This window comes from Heloderma suspectum, chromosome 4, assembly GCF_057233095.1.
Source record: "Heloderma suspectum isolate Gila_16-S chromosome 4, 16-S_ref, whole genome shotgun sequence".
Taxonomy (NCBI): Eukaryota; Metazoa; Chordata; class Lepidosauria; order Squamata; family Helodermatidae; genus Heloderma; species Heloderma suspectum.
Genome location: NC_139461.1, coordinates 51072968 through 51094420, shown reverse-complemented (window position 1 = coordinate 51094420; position 21453 = coordinate 51072968). Strand labels below are relative to the sequence as shown.

Genomic DNA, 21453 nt, shown 5'->3' with positions numbered 1-21453 from the left:
CAGTCCTCCAGATGAGGCCTAATGAGTGCTGAGTAGAGGGGAACTAGTACTTCCCGGGATTTGGAAGCTATGCTTCTATTAATGCAGCCCAAAATTGCATTGGACTTTTTTGCAGCCACATCACATTGTTGGCTCATATTCAGCTTGTGATCGACAACAATTCCAAGATCCCTCTCGCTTGTAGTGTGGTTGAGCCACGTATCCCCCATCTTGTAACTGTGCATTTGGTTTCTTTTTCCTAGGTGCAGAACTTGGCATTTATCCCTATTAAATGTCATTCTGTTGTTTTCTGCCCAGCGCTCCAGTCTATCCAGATCACTTTGAATTTTGTTTCTGTCTTCCAAAGTATTAGCTATCCCACACAAAATGTTTGTCTAAACATGCATAGGATTGCATCCTAAAATGCTCACTGGCTTCTATGTCCTAGCTCAAGCAAGCCCTTGAGTCATCTAGACAGGCACTTCAGAAAACCCAGTGCAACCAGCTCTCAGCTGGTTTCGCCTCTTTTTAAAGCCTTGTTTTAACCAGAACCAAATCAGACTTTCACATCTCCAAGACCAAAAACGTCAGTTAGAACTGACAAGTCCTGAATGACAACAGGCACCAGATATGAACAGCCACATCTTCTTTAGGTGACAAAGCCTATGAACATTTTAGGACCAACCTAAATGTGATGTCAATTGCTTCAGCACAATGTGCACTTGTTTTCTTTAACTAGCTCGCTGCAACAGTTGGAGATTTTTCCTGGGACTGTCATGGGGAGGAGAGGGTTAAACAATAGAGGAGTTTCTCTCCCAGTGCTAATAACAGATCTGGTGTGCAGGTGCATGAAGACATGTTTTTGGTGAGGCAAGATCATCGGGACTGTGGTGGGTGAAGAAAGGGTTAATACATCTGAAACAGAAAGCCTCTTATGACCTGCCCTTCTGGCATATTTCATAAAGCATTATGTGCATTGATGGTACTATATTAAAAATAACCGATTTAGCTTTTCAGTTCTTTTCCAGAAAGTTAAGAGATTTTCTACACGACAGTGTCAATCCACTGTACCTTCTTTCGGTTTCATTGCAGGACTGAGATCTGAGCACTACAAGAAGAGCATTTCCTGTTCTGCGTTTCTGCTGTGTGAGGAGGCGCTGAAGGTGGCGCTGCGACATAGCGCAGTAACACAGATACACAAGAGGAAATTGTGCTCTTTCGCTTTCACAGTTAAATGCTACATTTTCCCTGCTCTAAAACCCCTCATCAAAAATACTCTTTAGACATCCAAGTGTAACTAGAGGGTCATGACATTGCCTCAAGAGCCTGTAAATAATTCTGAGTAGGGAATGGCAAGCGTACAATAAACGTCTCATGCAGAAAAGCCCTTAGTTGTTCACATGTTTATCTGCAACGGATGAGTTGCTATATATGCGAAGTAGCCCTTGGTAGTGCTATGTAGTAGCGCGCGGGGAGCAATAACCTCTCTCCTCTCTGCCTCCATCTATATATCGCAATGAATTGCCCAAATATGATTCACCCCCTAGGTTGATTACACCATTATCTCCCACAACTTCAGATAGGCAGGGGCTCCATACAGTCTGCTTATGTACGTACAAAGCTGCCTTATACCAGGTGAGACTTATCCCACAAGCCAAGTTGTGTATTCTACCCAAGATCTGGTGCCAGTCAGACGTCTCTCTCAACCACACCCCAAATCCTTTTAACTTGAAATGCCAGGGATTGAACCTGTGATCTCGACATGAAAAAGCTTGTGCCCTGCCCGCAAGCTATGGCCCCTCCCATCTAGATGAGCTCATCTCATCCCTGAAGTTGCCTAATGAAGCATAGTTTGACCTAGTGACTTCTCTCAGCAATCTACTGTGGCTTTCTTACACAAACCATCTACCCCTAACTCATTTAACTGTCTTGACCAATATAGGTAGTGTTGGGGCTGTGCTATTCCAAGCAGGAGAAGGAAACGATTTCTGGCTTCATGCAAGCCAGAAGGACACCATATTAGCTCATTCTCAAAACAGTTTTCCAGCAGCTAATTCCAACTATGGGTGCTTCCAGATGGATGGCGCTACCAATCAGGAGTCTCTGGGCCCCTTCACATGGAGGGCTCCTGACGGTACCAATCAGAAGGCATTGTGCAGCAATTCCTTAATGGATTTTTTCCTTAATGGATTTTCCTTAATGGATTTTTCACTGCAAGGAAGACAACAGAAGATGTGGTGGAAAGAACATTGGAGGGCTACTAGTGGAAGACACTGTTGTCTGGACACCCCACCCCACCCCACCCCGCAATAAGATTCCATGAATGAGGCAGGGCAATGGAAAAATAAAAGCCTCATCTGGAAGCACTCACTTTCCATCTTTCCCTCATAACAGATTTTTCTGTAGCAAGAAAAGACAGAAGCTGGGGTGGGAATATATGGGAGGATTACAAATGGAAGAAAATATCTGGAGACACCCCCCGCCCCAATAAAATTCTGTAATGAGGCAGGGAAGTTACACATAAAAGCTTCCACTGGAAACACCCTATGCATTCTCCAGTTTCAGCTAGGAAGTACATGTACAGCTGATGTATATACAACTCATGCCCAGATGATTTCTCTAGTGTAAAAATGATTTGTTCTTCTGCTTATGTCAGGTTTTTACTTTGCTATTTAAGGGTGGATTAGCACAGCATGGCAGATCCAACAAATAGAACCTGAAAATCCACCTTGGGAATAATTCTTATTCAGCTTCCATCATAAAATGCAAGTACAAGACCAGACCAACATTGGTTTCGTTTTCCCCTCTCAAGGTGAGCACTTTATTGAATAACCACAATGCTTCAGATTAGATACAAGGGCACTTTGGAATTGGCTTGTCAACAACCCCATTATTTGAAGAACGCAATTGCCTTGCGAGACTGCTCCCTGATCCAAGCTTCATCCTATGCTTCGGGGCTCTGTTAGCAGCACAAAAGGGAGTCTTCATGCTTTCTCATAGACTCTAGTGGAGATAACATTGTTCATAGCACATTCCTAGGAAGGAGAACACAAAAGAATGTCTCATCAGTACTCAGTAGCTTCACACAAGCAACAAAGCTATTTCAAGCAAGTTGCACAGGTATTCCGTTGTCCAAATAAGGCATTGCCATAGTGGAAAGTTACAGGACTATGATGAAAGAAGCCAACAGTGAGTCAGGAGCTAGTCAAGCCACCTGCATCTTCTGTTCACATCAGTGAACAGAAGATGCGGTGTTTGTAGACACAGGAGTACTGTCTTCTGCAACTAGATTACTGGAGAACCCCCCCCCCCCGTCAAAAGAGGGCAGAATTTTAATACTTTTATTTAACGTACTTATATATCTGGAAGGACCCAAGTTGGGGAAAACCGGTCTATAGTTCCTGAGATCTCAGGGAGTTCCATTTCTCATGCCCCACCTCCCTTCCTAGTTTGGGGTCAGCCCTGCTCCAGGTATCACCTCTTTTAATGTCAATTGACGGCCTCTGAATTATTCAGTTTCTTCCCAGGCAGACCAGGATGGCAATTTCCCTTACTAACTTATAGATAATAGGTAAAATATTTATTGTGTCTAGGTATTGTAAGTGGAAGCCACTAAAATGATCAAAGGGCTGGAGCAACTCCCCTGTGAGGAAAGGTTACAACAGGTGGCATTGTTTAGCTCTGTCATGTCTCCCCTTAAAGAGGCATTAAGGGGAGAAATGACAGAGGTGTACAAAATTATGTGTGGTGTGGAGAATGTAGAGAGGGAGACATTTTTCTCCCTCTCTCATAATACTAGAACCCCGGGTCATCCCATAAAGCTGATTGGTGGGAGATTCATGATAGATTAAACGAAGTACTTCTTCACGCTGCACATCGTTAAACTATGGAATTCACTTCCAGAAGATGTAGTGATAGCCACCACTTTGGATGACTTTAAATGGGGCTTGGACAAATTCATGGAGAATAAAGGCTATCAGTGGATACTAGTCCTGATGGCTACATGCTACCTCAAGTATCAGAGGCAGTATGCCTATATCCCTCAGTTGCTGGGGAACGTGGGCGGGAGGGTGCTGTTGCACTCATGACCTGCTTGCGGGTTCCCAGTCTACAGCTGGTTGGCCACTGTGTGAACAGAAGCCTGGACTAGATGGACCCTTGGTCTGATCCAGCATGGCTCTTGTGTTCTTAGGTTTTGGCTTTTGGTCCAACTGCTGCTTTGTTGTCTGCATTTAGATGCTTTTAGTTTTAATTCCAAGTCTTAGGCATTTCTATTTTGCTGCTCAACTTGGCTAACTCCTTTTGAATGCATTCTGAATGGAAGGCAGTATATAAATAAATAAATTAAGAAGAACACGTTTTCCTGGCAAAGAAACTGGATCGTTTTGGTGCAAAGGTAGTTTACTTAAGGTTAGTTTACATACCATTAATATTTCTTTACAAATGAAGGGAAACGCACAGACAAGATTTTGGTGCAAGAGTTAGAAGAGTGGCCAGACTTTCCTGTAACTGGATGTTGACAGCATAAACCATCATTTCATTTAATTGCTTGGATCTTCCCTTAAACGGAATACTATGCCCAGGGATGGTAGTTTTGCACATGTCCATGCATGCAAAGTTTGGGAAATCTGGATGAATCCAACAGCCAACATGAAAGCCAAGAAACTTGGTGCTAGTTCACACAAGTACGCTGGCCACTTATGGCACTGTGGGATTGCTCTTTTAGACAGACTATACCAGACTGCATGGCAGTTGCCTTTCAGGTTAGGACAGCACATTCCAGCTGCTCAAATGGCTAATTAGCTGCCATTGACAATAATGTTTTCCCATGAGATTCTACACAGTAGAGTGGGAAGCTGGCTGGCAATTTCGCTACTCATTGTGACCCAGTCTTCAGCTTGTTTAGATCAGTATCCTAGCCACCTAAGGGATGGCTTGGAACCATACAGGTAGCGTGCCCAGGGGAGGTTCCAGTGTCCAAGGGTGTGGAGTTCCTATCCACACCAATGATATGCTCTGACTCATGACTTCTAATTACTTTCCACCAACGTGTACACCATTTTTCCATTGGATGCTATTGCTATGCTCTTGCAAAGGGGTAGTATATACTCAGAACACTGGAGGCACCATCCAGCCACAGTCAAGCACATTTAAGCCCCATTGATTTCCATGACTACATGCAGAACACTCCCACTGAGCTAATGAAACTTAAACATGCACTTCGCTTTGACAAGGCAGTGCTGTAATGCATACAGTTGCAGGGCAGTTGCCAAAAGTGACTGGCAGTACACCGATTCTGTTGCACAAATGGACTCTACTGCTTGTGCAACTGTGATATAGTGCTTCTGGGGGGCAACCCAAAACACTCATTTCTGGAAGGGGGCAACTTAGCACAGCTCGACGGAATAGGCGAGGCTGGCCATGCACAGAACAAAAGCAGCTGAGGACCCCATATGTGGACACTGGGCAGGACTGGATACTGCCCTTATTAATTTAAAGTTGGTTGCAAATGAGTTTAGGTTTCCACATCCTCAGACTCAAATGCAAGAAAGCACTATGCCCAACTCTGTAGCGTGGCTCCCATAAAATGAGAAGGGCCATGTTTTACTAAAAAATTGCCTAAATGCACATATTTGTAGATGGTCCAGTATTGGCTTTCTGCCCTATCAGCATAACAGGCAAGGGATCTCATTCTTGCTAGCATGACACAGGGTACACAGTACACATCTCTCCTACAATGTAGAATAAAGGCTTTGCTCCTGTTTTATTTTCTCCATTCATACTTGGCCATTTCCATCTTTGCCACTCATCAGAGATGCTGGAAAAAAATTGAACTCACCACGATCAGCTTGCCACCTTCTATTTTCCTTTTTATTGTGGTCTCTTTGCCATCCCATTTTTGCACATGGTTGAGTGAGCCGTTCTCTAGCGTCACAATACTCTGCCAAGGAAGAGTTATCTAGTTAGTATAGCCTGACCTAGGAGTAAACAGTCGCAGCAGAGCCCTGCAGTGCTGCTGAGATCACATACACAGGGGCTCAATGCAGACTTTGTGCTACATCACCATTAAGGAAGTTTATCTATATTCCAGCATAATAGTTGAACAGACAAACCACTGAGTGAGTGAGGGCCATCCCTCTGTCTCCAGAGGCTGAACCATCAATGGGAATAAGCTTATGAAAACCATTACTGCAACAATCAGAAACAGAAATGCAGTTCAGAATCATAAGGCTGCCTGTTAAATAAGACTGAGCATCCAAATGTGTGAGTTCTGAACTAGTTAAGAGTACAAGCTGTAGAACTGACCATGGAAGAAGAGAGGCATTACTTTGAATCCATATCTAGCAGCTATGTCTTAATTTTTTTACTCTCCAGACTTTACAATCCAGATCTTAAAAGTGTCTCCCCTATTCCCCATGCTAAGGCCCTAATCCAGATTAGGACCCCCTGCACCTACTCTAGAGTAAAAGTGGAAGGCCACATAGCTGCTAGATACAGATTTAAAGTCATGTCAGTTTTAGTTCTCATAAAAGAATAATCAGGGCTGATCAGGTTGGGTTTTTGTACTGATCAACCAGGAGTGGGTATTTGCCTGACCAAGGTTACACAGTGGATGATTATCTGAAGGGATGAGGGGAGAATATGCTCCTATTCTCTACAATGCCAGTGGAGTTTACTGAAGAACTGCAAGTTATGTACGTGACAGATACACACCGGATTGCCCTTTGAGCCACTTCTTATCATAGCAGGTGCCGATGCCTTGATTTGAGCTAGGGATCAGTCCTGGAACCCATTCAGGAAAAAACAGCATGTTGCCCAAGTCATGTGCAGACTGCATCTCACCAAGAAGCCATCGCCAATATTCAATAGAATATTGAATTCTGCTATGTGCATGCCTGTAGCTCATCTAACTTCTAGAAACTAACCGCTGCCCAGGAGCTACATCCCAAAGGCTTCCCAAGGCAATTATTTTATACCTTGCTGAAGATACCCAAGGCACACCACACTTCTCCACTCCAATCTGATCAAGTGCCTTTGAGGTCTACCCTGCCCCCCACCCCCCAGCACTTTAAATGATGGTCTATCCTGCACCCTTAGGACTCAATCAGGAACAAATTTGAAGGTAAAGAACAAGAACTCACCTTTACTTTCCTGTCGTCTGCTGTGGTCTCATCAAACTCTTTCCCCAGTTTGAAGGAAATCACTGTGTTCTTTAAACTGCTCTCCGTTTTGAAGGTTACAACATCATCATCGCAGCTGATGACCACATTAGGCTTGGCCATAGTAGCCATCTTCCTGGTGGCGAAGCCCACATCTAGAAGCCAAGTCAAACTCCATTAGGCTCTCATACAGTCATCATAGGCTACTGAGGGTCTTTGAAGATCACCAAGGACACAACTAGTCAGGATGACAACAAAACCCAACTTGGGTGATGCCAAGTTCTATAGAGCAAGTTTTAGCACACAACATGAACGGGTGGGCAGGGGGCTCTGAAAGCTCCCTCTCCCCAGGCTTTCCACAATCATTTTCTCCTTCACCATTTTTCTCTTACAGCTGGCCAAAGTCTAACTGGAAGAACACAGCTGGAGAAAAGGCATTTCCCAGGACAGTATGGGTGGGGATGGGGAGATGGGAGTGTTTAGCCCTTCTTATGGCATGTGATACATTGCAAAGCATAGGAACCCTGCTGGATCAGACCAAAGACCAAACTCTGGTGCCCACAGGCTTTGTGTTCTGGAGCTCAGACCCCCACCTCTGCTTTGGACTTAAGTTCTTGAGCAAGTTACTTTTCTTTTAGCCTCCCCAGTTTGCCTTCTGGGAAATGAGTGTTTTGTGGCCACCCACACCCACCATGGTAGCCGTTTTATGAATGGGCAAGCCCCTCCACAGCACCCATATTTAAGAGTACCCATAATGCTCTCAATATTCCAAATGTGTCCACTGACCCTGAAAGGTTGGAGACATCTGACTATCTAGTCCAGCATCATGTTTCCCACAGTGGCAAATCAGATGCCCGTGGGAAGCCGACAAGCAGGAAATGAGGACAAGAGCTCTCTTCCACTGTTCCCCTGAACAGTGGTATGTAGCAAGTGGTATGCAGAAGCATGCTGCTTCTGATCCTGGAGGTGGCATTTAGCCACCATGATCAGAAACTATCGATAAATACATTCATGGAGAACAAGGCTAATTCCCTTTTTAAGTCATCCACATTGTTGGCAGTCACCACATCCTGTGGTACCAAATTCCATAGTTTAACTTTAAGATGAGCTCTTGTGCTCCTCTTGCGTGGTATGGCTGGTGGCAACGTGGCAGTGGAACTCTCTGCCCTATGAGGTGAGGTCATCGTCCTCTTAAGCAACATTTGACCATTACTAATTTTATTCACAGAATGCTAGTTCCGGTACTTTGTGATGTTGTCTTTGCTGTTGCTTTCAGTTTGCTGCAAATTATATTTTAGCATTTGGTTATTGTTTATGCTTTTTATGTTTTCCAAGCTCCTTTGAGCTACTTTTGGGAAAACGTTTTAAAATAAGCATTAAATAAACTAAGTGCTATATAAACTACAGTCTTTGTTTTATGTGAATTTGGTACTATCTAGATTCTCCACTGTCATCTTGTTTGGCAAGAGACGCTTTGTGCTGACTGGTCTCCACAAACAATCATTGCCTTGAGCTTTAGTGACTACTATAATTTAAGTCCTGTAAGGAGAAAATATACCCAAACCAGTTAAGCTATTTGCTATGCAACTATCCTGCTCAAGTGAATGGGATTGCCCTGGAGTAAATGGGCTGCAGCCAGAGCCACTATGACAAATTGAATTAAACAGATTAAGGGCACAGTCCTGTGCATGTCTAGACAGAAAAAAGTCCCACCACTGCCAGCATGCCCCCGCTGGCTGGGGCATCCTGGGAGTTGTAGGACGTTTTTCTGTCTAGACATGCACAGGACTGTGCCCTCAAAATAACTTGTAATTAGCCAGTCATTTGAACACATCAGAAGCATCTTGCAATTGTAAAGAGGAATGCTTAGTTAACTGGAACACTGCCATTGTTGGATCTCCTTGCATTAGTGGTTTAGCAGCTGTAGCCATGGAACAGGAGGAACCTGTGAAGCTGCCTTGTAGCGCATCCTAGTATCCATCTAAGCCCAGTATTGTCCGCTCCGACAGGCAGCAGCTCTCTAGGGTAGCCTTCCCTAACCTGGCACCCTCCAGATGTGTCGACTACAACTCTCACCATCCCTGCCAGCACAGGCATGCTGACTGTGGATGATGAGAATTGTAGTCCAAGACATTCAGAGGAAGCCAGACTAGGGAATTATGCCCTACAGCAGGGGCATTGTCTTTTAATCTAAAGGCTGAAGTTGATTTTGGAGAAGCTCTCAGGGGCCAAGGGGAAAGGAAAGTAGGCCCCCAAATACCTGTGTATTTTAGCTTACATCTCTTACTGCCAGTAACTAAGCCTTAGGAGCAGGATTTCAACTTCTTAGAAGGAGCCTAGGGTCTTCCACATCACCTGCTGCTAGAGATCCTTTCAGCTGGGAGATGCTGAGACTGGAGTTAGGACCTCCTGCCTGCAAAGCATGTGCTCTATCACCAAGCTACAGGTCTCCTGAAACTTGAGGGGGGTTAGAGAAATGAAGAACTATACACCCCGTTCAAACATATACTCACCCCAAGTCTCTTGACTGCATATCAAACTGGAGGAAGCAGCGGGTGGGGGGAGGAAGTGTGCAAACAGCATTTTCACTACAGTTAAATAATTAGGCTGGAAGTATGCAAAGCTAAAATCCAGGACCCATTTACCCAGCAAATGAGCTCCATTTAAGAAGAATGGGGACATATTCAGTGTCTAGGATCAGGCTAAATATACCCCGCTTTTCAACAAAGCAGGCACACCCTGATAAAAGTGGCTTCTCATCTATTTCCAAGTCTACAGTCAGGAAATACCTTGATCAGGACCAAGCAAGATGTCACAAAATAGTAAGCAAACTTTCAAGCTTGTTTACTATGTTGTGAAATTTTGTTTGGCCCCAGTAAGTGGTACTATCCGACTGTATATTTTGAATTTTTTCTAACGCACCAACACAGCTTCCTAGCTTTTTGTTGTCTGTCAGTATCCTTACAGCTGTTAATATCAGCAACAGGCAAGACTACTGTGCTGGTAATTTTACCGTTCAGTGAAATATATTTTAATATTCAGCTACATAATGGATTTCTCTTCACATTCTTAAGATACCTGATCTTGGTAGTAATGCTACACAAAAATCATTAGTGTAGCTTAAGCTATCACTGGCTACCTACAATTAAACATAGCTCCTTCAATAATCAGGTACATTGTAAGCAGCAATTCCTTAGGAGGTATGAATAAAAGTAACTTGCCTTGCAATATGTAACTAATGCTTCATTGAATTCAATAGGGCTTACTGCCTAGCAAGCACATTTAAGATTTTTATACAGAGCTACATGGAAGTCAGAATAGAAATTTAAGTGAAACATATTTGACAAGCATGGGATCAGACTGCAAAAATAACTTAGCTGACACTACAGCATTCCACCACCTGTTTATTATTAGAAGCTTAAAACTAAACCCAGCAACTTAAACAATTTAGCAGCTCTGCTATTCAAACAGGCTAAGTTCGTAACTAATCAAGTCTGCTTCCAGGCCAGTAATCACCATTTTAAAGAACAAAAAGATAAGCAAACAATATCTACATAATAAAAAGCTAAAGTAAAAGATAAAATTCATTAACAAAACCATATCAAGTCAAATACAAAAAAAAAATATTTCTTACCAAGTTCTTTCAGGTAGTCATCAAATTTATCACTAGAAACCAGCTTCCAAGTTCCCAGAAATTGCTCACACATTATGTAGGATCTGGTTTGCTAAGGAATGTCCTTAAACCCTTGCTTGAAGCCACCCAGAGAACACCAACTCTACCCTCAACCCCACTAATCACTTTAAAAAGAAGGCTTGACCATGTGACTTTTTAGGATTAGCCAATAGTAAAAGAGGCTCTCAAGGACTCCAACTACCAGGTTTTTCTTCCTTTCTCAGTAGGTCATAGTGTTATTAGTCATTGGCACATAGAGAACTATATTGTCAGCGTTTAATTAACAGCCATGGCAAGTTCTTCTACTTTTTTATTTATTTAAAGGCTCCTTACAGGGAAAGACATTTATCTGGTATTAGTCCATGGTCTACCCACATACACAAGATTACAGCGTTGCTGTCTTCATTGATTAAGCAATGAACCTACTCCCCCCCCCGCCCTCTGATTACACACTCACGACTTCTAACAGCAGCATCCTATGCACGTTAACTCAGAAGTATGTCCCCTGTGCTCAGTGAGATTTACTTCTGTGTAAATCTGCATAGGATTGCAGCGTAAGGCAATCAGAATTCCTTCTTAACATACAGACATATAGAGAAAGAATGGGACAAACATCCCATTATTACCCTTTAACATAGCCTTAAGCTCTGGCTCTAGGATGGGACATTATAGAGCAGCCTTCCCCAACTTGGTATCCTCCAAAAGTTTTGGACTACAACTCCCAGCATTCTTGGCCATTGGCCATGCTGGCTGGGGATGATGGGAGTTCACATCAAAAACAACTGTGAGGCACCAAGTTTGGGAAGGCTACTATAGGAACTGATTCATAGTTGGTGAGTTGGAGTATGTACACTTTATTTATTTATTTAATTACATTTATATCTCACCTTTCTTCCATCATGGAACTCAAGGTGTCTACATGTGGTTCCCAAGTAGTCTCCCCTCTGAACGTACAGCGCTGTTCAATGAAGCATTGGTACAACAGCAGTTTCTTCAGATACTGCAACAGCTGACTGTGAAGCAAAGTATTAGAGGATGCTTTCTACTTTCATAAGCACTGAAGAATTTCATCTTGGGCAAGACATCATGCAAATGTGTCATCAGAACCCCTGCATTACGGAGAAGAAAGATCCATGGCGGTAATGATCCATTGAGCATCATACAAGTCACCTCTTAATAGGCAACAAGAAAGCCCTCTTTAAAAAGTGATATTGTCCATGGGGTCACAAAGAGTCGGACATGACTGAACAACAACAACAACAAATTGTCTAACCCATAGGCTTAGCAGCATGCAGACACAATATTATCTTCCATGGTTCAGCAGTGTACAGACATGTTCTGTGGTTGCCCCAAATGGCGGACACCAAAACAATACATGCTTGGGTGGTCAGATGCAAAAGAGGACAGGGTGCCTGCACCTTTAATAGTAGTGTAAAAGACGGAATTTCAGCCAGTGTGGCTTGTATGACAAACGACACCTGCTGCTGAAACCCGCTCTTCTACACACCTGTTGTAGGTGCAGGAGTCCTCTGTGAGCCTAAACATCAAAGCTACTAACATACAGCAATATTTGTTGTGACTAATTCAAATATGGGGAAAGTATTCTTGTACATCATCATGATATCAGTTCGATGTTACAGGAGTGACCTCTAAACCGGAGTAGCCATGAGGAAATAAACTCTAATGTCTCTTATTAATGAGTAGTTCAGGCAACTGAAGACTGTAAGCTCATGGGTAAATAGTTCCTTCCACAGCTGTACACTCAGGAATGTAGGAAGCTGCCTTGTACTGAGTCAAACAATTGGTCCAGCTATCCCAGTATTGTGAACTGGCAGTGGCTCTCTTTCAGGCAGGAGCTTCCTCCGCCCTAGCTGGAGATGCCGGGGATCGAACCTGGGACCTTCTGCATGCAAGGCAGGTGCTCTTCCACTGAGCTATGGCCCCTCATACCCATACAGCATGGTCCTCTGCATCCTGAGTTGTGTGGGGGTTATTCCCAAGTAATTGTGTAGAGGATTAGAAGCTGTACAATGCAACCCCCCCCCCTTCTCTATACACAAACTCAGTTCAATGGGACTTATTCTCAGGTAAATGAGTTTGGGATTACAGCCTAAATTGTGTTTTCTTATAAAGGATCCCCCCCCACACACACACTCTTTAAGATTTCAAAGGGGGGGAACAGAGAAAGATGTTCTCTTATATTAAAGCCTCCAATGATATATCTCATCGGAGTGGTCTGGGCACAGAGGATTTTCTAATGGCCAGTGTAAGCTCCTCCCAGCTTCAGAGGTCTCCTGAATGAAGGGTGCAATCCTATGCATGTTTAGACAGAAAAAGATATTACAACTCCTAGCATTCCCCAGCCAGCATTTTCTTTTTTTTTTTTTTTGTCTAAACATGCATAGGATTGCGCCTGAAATATATCTTATATATTTCTTATATATCAGTTATCAGGGATGGACATGGACTTACTCTGCAATCATATATATATCTATTCAGAAGTACACTGCATTGACTACAATGAGGCTTATTCTCAGGTAAGTGTGCCTTTTAACTACAAGAGTATAAAACAACGCTGTTATTGCTAACATGAGCAGCAGAACAACACACTTGTTGTTATGGGAGTAAACCCTAAAGCAGAGTAGTCATAGATAAATGACTGTAGCTAAATGGGAAATTATAACTGGATATGATTTTGGTTCCCTCTAGTGTGGCCATGCAGGCAGTCCACAGCAACCCAACAAGCTTAATCGATCAATCAATTAATTACATTTCTATACTGCCCAATAGCCAGAGTATTCTGGGCGGTTCACAGCAATTAAAACCACAAAATACAGCATAAAATACAATATAAAATTTAAATGTTTAAAGTGACAGTATAAAAGTAAAACCAAAACAAAACCTAGCAGCAAGGCAGAGATTTAAAATACAGTAACAAATGTAACAACAACAGTCCACTAGACTTTGACAAGATCCAGTTAAAGGCCATGTGAATTACAAATATTTATCCATGCCCAATGGCAGTGAGGATTTCTGCTAGTGTGTTTAAGTTTTATGAGGCCTTTGTGTCCACTGTCATATCCTCATATCTTTAAAATGCTTTGGGGAGTGTCTATATAGTTTCTGATACCTAGTTTAGTTTTATTTGTATAGTGCATTGTGCAAAAGATGTGAACTTTCTAAAGAACCTTAACTCAAGCATGAAAAGTTATAACAAGGTGGTGAGAAAACATTGAGCTGTAATATTCATGAACCTTTCTCTCATTTTTAAGAGAGCCATGTGTCCTACTTTATAAAGGACAGTCCCCTCTTTGAAGGTGTCCTCTGTGTGAAAGGCTGTCCGGTTTCACAACTCCGGTTTCAAGAGTTCAACCATAAGAAGGGAGAGCAGCCGGGGCCTTGAAATTGCCCGTGAACAGGGAGAACCTGGGCAGCAGACTGAACAAGCACACAGGAGGTCACCTGGGCACGTTCTTCCCCACTATGGTGAGATGTCTTGAATTTTGACTTGAATTATATAGTAATTATGCCTAAATTTTCATCTATACATATCATTTAACACACACAAATTGTATGCAAATCAGCATCCTCTTTTGTGCTTTTGTTTCGTGATGCATTTCCTCTTTTTTGGCAATGCGTAAGTAGCTACCCTACTCATTTTGGAAAGGAAATCATCTATCTGAACTTTGTTCCTGCATTTCACTCCCCCCACCCCTCTTTTCTGGCTCCTAGCTCTGACTCTTGCTTCTATTTTTTTTGGTCCTTTTTTGTTAGAGGGGAAATGAGATTTTAGTTATACAGCTGTGTTTTTATAGAGGGGAAATTACCCTATTATTCTTTGTGAAAAACAACTCTTGCTAATGTGGCCCTCGGGACAGCTTGAGCCATAGTGGGGTGCTTATTATTATTATTTTTCTGGCAGGAGTCCTAGGAGTTTGACAACTTGATGCTAGGAAGAAATTGAAATGATAAAGCTTTCCCCATCATGGAAGACTCAGTAGGGGTGTTCAGACCAACACCCTTGCATGTTGTGAGGGGGAGCTGGGTTGCCAGCCACACATTCGCTATAATGTCCCATCTCACACACATCAAGCTCACTGACGTTTGCACGTAGCTTCTCCAGATGAGGGGAGATCTTGGACCAAACAGGATCCTCCCCCTCCCCACGCTTCTATGAAAGACCTCTACATTCTCTACATTGGTACAAAAGCTTTTACAACAGGGGCGTTGAACCTCTTTCAGTCTGAGGACCTAATTCCATTTCCGAGAAGCTCTCGGGGCAGGGTGTGTGTGTGTGGCTAAAGACAAAAGGGGTGAGGCTACACATTTCAAAAACACCAGCATATTTTAGCTGAAAGCTCTTACTGCCAATATCTAAGCCTTACGAGAGGCATTTGAATGGAGAAAACACACACAAAAGCCAGGAAAACACAGAGGGAGCAATCCTACAGCCCCTAGACATTGTCTGAGGGGCCATAGGATGGTGGGGATTCCCTCCTCTGAGGTCAGACACAGTGCTCCGACCTCAGAAGGGGGAGTCGGAGATCCACCCCCCTTCATAGCCGGTGTGAAAAGAACAGTGCTGGCTGCCCTCCGAGGTTGGAAAATTGACCTCAGAGAGGGGGTAAGGGGACGTGCTGGTGGGTGGAGAGGGGAGGAGACTGGAGAGGCCAGGATACCAGCTATCCTGAGGCCTCTCCAGCATCCTTTTCTACCCCTCTGAAGAGCCCTTGCTAGACAGGCAAAAAGCCTGACTGGCAAAAAAATGCAAGGATCAGAGGATGGGTGTGTGTGTGAAGATGGCCTCCACCACTCCTCCTACCCTGGTGGCTTCAGCCCGGCAGGGCATAGGAAACTCAGAAGCCTCTGAGTTTGGAGACGTCCGTCTCACAAGGGCGCATCCCATAGGATTAAGCCCTAAATGGGCAGGGCAAGGGGGTATGGCCATCTGGGAAACCACAGGTGCCAGATTAGGACTGCAGGCAGGTCAGGATCCAGGCACTGCTGCCATGCTACTAATCTTCTTGAATGTGGCTTTCTGGTGGCATGTCCCAGGCATTGGACGCCTTCCGTTTTTGTTGTTTTTACATCCGTTACTGTATTTTAACATCTTTACTTTGCTACTGGACTTTACTTTGGTTTATACTGTAGTTTTGAGCTTTTAAAGGTTTTACATTATGTTTTATCTTGCAGTATATTATGGTTTAACTGTTGTGAACTGCCCAGAGAGCTTTGGCTATTGGGCAGTATAGAAATAAAGTAAATAAAATAAAATAAATATTGACAACAGTTGAATTTAATGTATGCTGGCAGACATCTGCCTAACTTGGCATGGACTACGAGTGGCTGGAAGTCAGGCCCGCCACGTTCCACACATCTAAGCAGGCATCTCAAGGAATGTTGCTCATGTCCTTGAGAACAAGTCCTCTGAGCAAGCTGGACTCCATCCTGCCACCTGAAATGGTGGGCTGGAGCCTCTCCTATCTAGCAGATGTCTGTTGGAGCTAGGGATGTACGAAAGTGACTTACCTTTTTGCGGATTCTGTTCATGGGGGGGGGAGGCGTTCTGTCCCTCCCCCCGGAATCCTCGACAGGGGGGAGGCGATCTGGTCCTCCCCCCCGGAATCCTCGACGGCTGGCTGTGCTCCGCTGCGGCTCCACAGAGCAGCCGGCCAGGCCCAGGCCAGGGCCGTCCGCAGCCAGATTTCCAGCCGCGGAGGGCTCTGGGTAACAAAAAAACACGCGTACACAAATGGCGGCGGCTATGGCCACCGCCATTTGCGTTCCTTATTTGTCGCCGTCTTAGTCTACTAATGCCACATGATTTTTACTTCAGTCAACAGCTGCTAGTGCTAGATGTTCACCAACCATCTTAATGCTGACAAGAGGCTTGCAATAAAAAAAAAAATGTGGGAAGACATACAGTGTTATTATGACCACCAGCACCCTCCTTTTTAGTACAGAGGCACAAAACCAATGCAGAAGATCAAGTAGAGCGCATAGTTAAACTATAGAATTCACTTCCACAAGATGTAGTGATGGCCACCAGTTTGGATGGCAATAAAAGGGGATTGGACAAATTCATGGAGGATAAAGGCACAATCCTATGCATGTTTAGACAGAAAAAAAATCCTACAACTCCCAGCATTCCCCAGCCAGTCATGGTGGCTGGAGAATGCTAGGAGTTGTAGGACATTTTTGTTTAAACATGCATGAGATTGTGACCTAAGGCTATCAACGGCTACTAGTCTTGATGACTATATGCTGCCTCCAGTATCAGAGGTAGTATGTCTGTGTATACCAGTTGCTGGGGAACATCGACGGGAGGGTTCTGTTACACTCATGTCCTGCTTGTGGGTTTCCTGTGGGCAGCTGGTTGGCTAAATGCGAACCAGCTATGTGAACAATTCTATGTGAACAGAATGCGGGACTAGGGGCTCCTTCACATGGGGCTTTTATCCTGCTATGGAGATTGCTTACTCAGAGAAGTTTGCAGGTCCTGTACAGGACGCAGCCCTCCTCCAGGGAACCTCCTGCTCTTTGTGAGCAACTCTATTGCATTGTTTTCCATGACAATGAAAGTCCGGCATTTTCCCTCCCCCCACGATGGAGTCGATATAAATAAGGGTATACTGTTTAAAGTCACTTTTATTGCAAATAAAACAATAGCACCACCTACTGGCTTTGTAATGAAATACATAGAAGTTTAGTTTTTTTAAAAAGCCACATGGAAAGGACCCGATCTAATCCCGCAAAGATTCCGGAAGCAGAAGGCCTGGTAAATGTTGCAGGATTTTTAGCCTTGTGTGTTTAAGCCCTAGATGGACCCTTGGTCTGATCCATCACGGCTTTTCTTATGTTCTTCATTACCATTGAGTGAACCTTTTTATTTTTCATCTGAATCATCTTACCAAGTGGTAAAGAAGAAGTTATCACAGATCAGATGCAGACAAATATATGATAATAATGGCAAAGTTCACCACTTTCCCAGCCTAAATAATCCTGTCCTTTTATCAGCTTACTGGCAGGCAGAAATTCAATGGAAGCAACTTTTCCTAGCATAGAGATGATGCCATTATGAGTATAGCTGCTCCTTTTGACTCTCATGCAGCCATTAAAGACTGTCAGTGAGGACAAAACAGTAGAAGCCCCACAAGGGACACTATGATATCTAAGCATTAGCAGAGTTATGAAGATATGGACTAATTTGTGATGGGCAAACTGACAGAAAAAATTGATAGATGAACACAGTCTGACTCGTTTATTGATGGATGTTTTATATTTCTTACATATAAATAATATTTCAGTACAGCATTTCTCAACACAGATCTTTTTAAAAGGACGATTACTCTGTAAATTTTGTATGATTGTTAATCCTATAAAGATATGTCTTAGTGACAATGTTCAGTTTTGGTTATACGTGTATTGTATTTTCTTGCCTTCTTTGGGTTTTATGTTTTGATTTTGTTTAACAATATTATTTATGGGGGAGGGGGTGAAGCCAAGAAAAATAATAATTAAAAAGCACAGGTGATTTTGTCCTCAGAACTGCACTAGTTGTGCTTCCAGTAGCACACTGCTTCTTAATTGAACTTTAGCTTCCCTTTCACATATTCATGCTTGACCTACGTCAATACAATACTGGCAAATGGCAATTTCTTTCCCTAAAAATGCAAAGATGCCCCCTGCTGGTAAGGACGAGTGACAGGCACCGTTTCTCATAAATCTTTTATTAACTCTCCAAATTTTCAGAACAACTTTGCTCATTTATTTTTAAGTAGTACTGATATGCAGGGACCAGAAAACAATTTTACCCTTGCTTGACTGCTAAATATTTGCTTTTGATATTTCTATCTAGCAGAAACCAAGAAGTCAGTAAGCACTTTTCATGTTCTGTAATAACATCAGCTAGAGTGTACCAGCTATCATGGGCAGGGGTGGGGGAGAAAAGGAGAAATGGTAATGAAGAACATAAGAACATAAGATTGAAATAAGATTGAAATTCCAGTTTGGTGTTACATTTAAGATTCAAATAAGGACGTTTAGTCTGTTAATGCCCTGTGCTCTTAAAAGAGAGTTTCTATTTTTTATATTTCCCAAACTTGCCCAGAATGCACAAGTCGTTGTGACCCCTTTGGGACATGAGAAACACTTCAGGTTTGAGGCCTTAAGGTATTATAGTGGAATAGGTAAACTGTATGATTTTTAGAGTAATCTTTGGGGAAACATCCACATTTTGAAGCACACAAGCAAATTATTTGTTTTTATTGCAATGGCTTCCATTTATCTGCAAATGCTCCTTCCCTATCCTCCATTCTTCTTAAGTTATGTCTTTGGCCCAGGGCTGCCACATTTTTTTTCCTGGCAGGAATGCTGTTCTATTAAAAGCTGCACAACAAACAGAAATTAAACAAATGCTGCTTTTCCTAGCATGTAGAGTCCGTAGGGATGTTGGAGAATTCCACCACGGACTCCAGTGAGGCCGGATTCTTTAGAATCCAGCCCCCCAAGTCCGTGGCGGAATGGGGCAACCCCCCCGCCACCCCGCGGAATCCCCCTGGGACGGAGCCTACCTGGCTCCGCTGGTGGCGGCGGCTCCGGGTCATCTTCTGGCCGCTGCCGGGCTGTGGCTGCAAATGGCAGCTGCTACGCCAGCTGCCATTTGCGTCCCTGCCAAGCTGTGATAGGCTACGTAAGTATCTATGTAGCCTATCACGGCAAAAGGCAGGGGCGCAAATGGCGTAGCGGCCACTATTTGCGTTCCTGCCTTTTGCCATGATAGCTACGTAAATATATACGTAGCCTATCACGGCCTCCGCAGGGACGCAAATGGCGGCCGGCGCAGCCCAGCAGCAGACGGAAGTCTGGCTGTGGGTGGCCCCGGCTGGCGGCTCCGTAGAGTTAAATGATTGGGTCACAATTGCAAATTACTCAGAGAGCTACCAGTCGATCCAGATCTACCTTCTGCCCACCCCTGATCTAGTGAAAGGTCTCTATGCCAATGCCAGCCATCACTTTGTATTTAGAATGGGATTCTTTGCAATCCCTCACTCCTCCCCGCAAAATTAAAGTAATTGTTTAGGTCAATGAACAAGGCATGTTTGTTTGATAGATTTTTAGAGAACAATTCTATGGGCCCTAGAGCCAGTGTGGTGTAGTGGAAAGAGTGTTGGACTGGGAGTTGGGAGATCCGGGTTCTAGTCCTCACTCGGCCATGGAAGCTCACTGGGTGACTTTGGGCCAGTCACACACTCTCAGCCCAACCTACCTCACAGGGTTGCTGTTGTGAGGATAAAATGGAGAGGAGGAGGAGAATGTAAGCTGCCTTGAGTTCCTTGCAAGAGGAAAGAAGGTGGGATATAAATGCAATAAATAAATAAATAAAATTTCGGATTCCTGGATCCAAGGTTGGAGACAGTGCTCCGACCTCAGAGCTGGGAATCCATGCTCCCCACCCCCTCCCGCTCCCCCTCACAGCTGGCAAAAGTGACCTCGGAGAGGGGGTGAAGGGGGCGTTCCAGTGGGTGGGGAGGAGACTGGAGAGGCTGGGATATGAGCCATCCCCAGGCCTCTCCAGCCTCCTTCCATCCCCATCTGATGTGCCTTTTTTTGCCTGTCTAGCTAAAATGCAGAGCAGGAGGAGCGGGGAGGCAAAGAGTGCCTCTGCCACTCTTCCCGCTCTACACCGGATAGCCATACGTCTCAGAGTTGAGAAGCATATGGCTATTCCAATAGGATTGCGCCCTTAGGTGGCCTTTCAGCCAAAGCCTTCCAAGGCTGCTATCAAATAATAAAAGAATTTAAATGCAACACAGTTAATGGATATAGAACAATAAAAACAACAAAAAATGGTAAATGGCACCAATAAAATAAACCACTGAAGTAGCAGGAAACAATCTAAAAACAGGATTAAAACAAGATAAAACCAACAGCATCAAGGTATGATCATCCATTAAAACAAGAGTGGGCAACTTGTGGCCCTCCAGACGTTTTGACCTATAACTCCCATGAGCCCTCACCATTGACTATGCTAGCTATAGATGATAGGAGTTGTAGGCCAAAACATCTGGAGGGCCACATGTTGCCCATCTCCCTGCTTTTTGGAGAAACGAAATACCTTCACTTGGTCCCAAAAGATAGCAATGTCAATAGTGAGGTTCCCTGGGGGTCAGTGTTCCACAACCAGGTGCCTCTACTGAGAAGGCCTTGACTCCAGACCAGTCACCTCAATTCAGCTGGTGGTGTCACCTGGATAAGGGCCTCCAAGTCAGATCTTCATCAGTGGGCAGGCTCCTATGGGAGTAAGTGGTCCTTGGGGTACTCTGGGCCCAAACTGTGTAGGGTTTTGTAGGTCAATATCAGCACCTTGAATTGTATGGGGAAACAAAATGGAAGCCAGTGAACATATAGCCCACAATGGTCATCTGCCCATCTGTAGTATGGATGAGCATAACTGCAGATTAATAAAAGTCAGTCATCTTGGTAATGGTGTAGAATTTTCCCACACTGATGTCCTTACTCCAGGGGACTTCTTGTTGCCTCCAATTTGGCACTTAAGTGGGGAACCAGGAGTACAGGGTATTTCATGATAGGGATTCAGGTAACAGAGCTTGAGATGAGTCCATTATGCAGCTATCACCA

The 21453-nt window shown here is 43.9% G+C and overlaps 1 protein-coding gene across 1 annotated transcript; it reads right to left on the bottom strand.

The window, feature by feature from the left end:
* Positions 1 to 2768: 2768 nt before the first annotated feature.
* LOC146346824 (fatty acid-binding protein, adipocyte-like) lies at positions 2769 to 10917 on the bottom strand. Its single transcript, XM_084848025.1, has 4 exons — positions 10774 to 10917; positions 7122 to 7294; positions 5819 to 5920; positions 2769 to 3014 (listed from the first exon to the last, which is right to left on the bottom strand). The coding sequence occupies exons 1-4, from the start codon at positions 10844 to 10846 to the stop codon at positions 2964 to 2966; spliced, it is 399 nt and encodes a 132-aa protein (XP_084704151.1). The 5' UTR covers positions 10847 to 10917; the 3' UTR covers positions 2769 to 2963.
* Between the last annotated feature and the right edge of the window lie 10536 nt (positions 10918 to 21453).

Excerpts from the sequence above, each read along its gene's own strand:
- LOC146346824 (XM_084848025.1), bottom strand. The coding sequence starts at position 10,846 with ATGTGTGAGCAATTTCTGGGAACTTGGAAGCTGGTTTCTAGTGATAAA. Across the intron at positions 5,921-7,121 it reads CAGACGACAGGAAAGTAAAG|AGTATTGTGACGCTAGAGAA; the intron begins GTGAGTTCTTGT and ends CTTCCTTGGCAG. Across the intron at positions 3,015-5,818 it reads AAGGTGGCAAGCTGATCGTG|GAATGTGCTATGAACAATGT; the intron begins GTGAGTTCAATT and ends TCTCCTTCCTAG.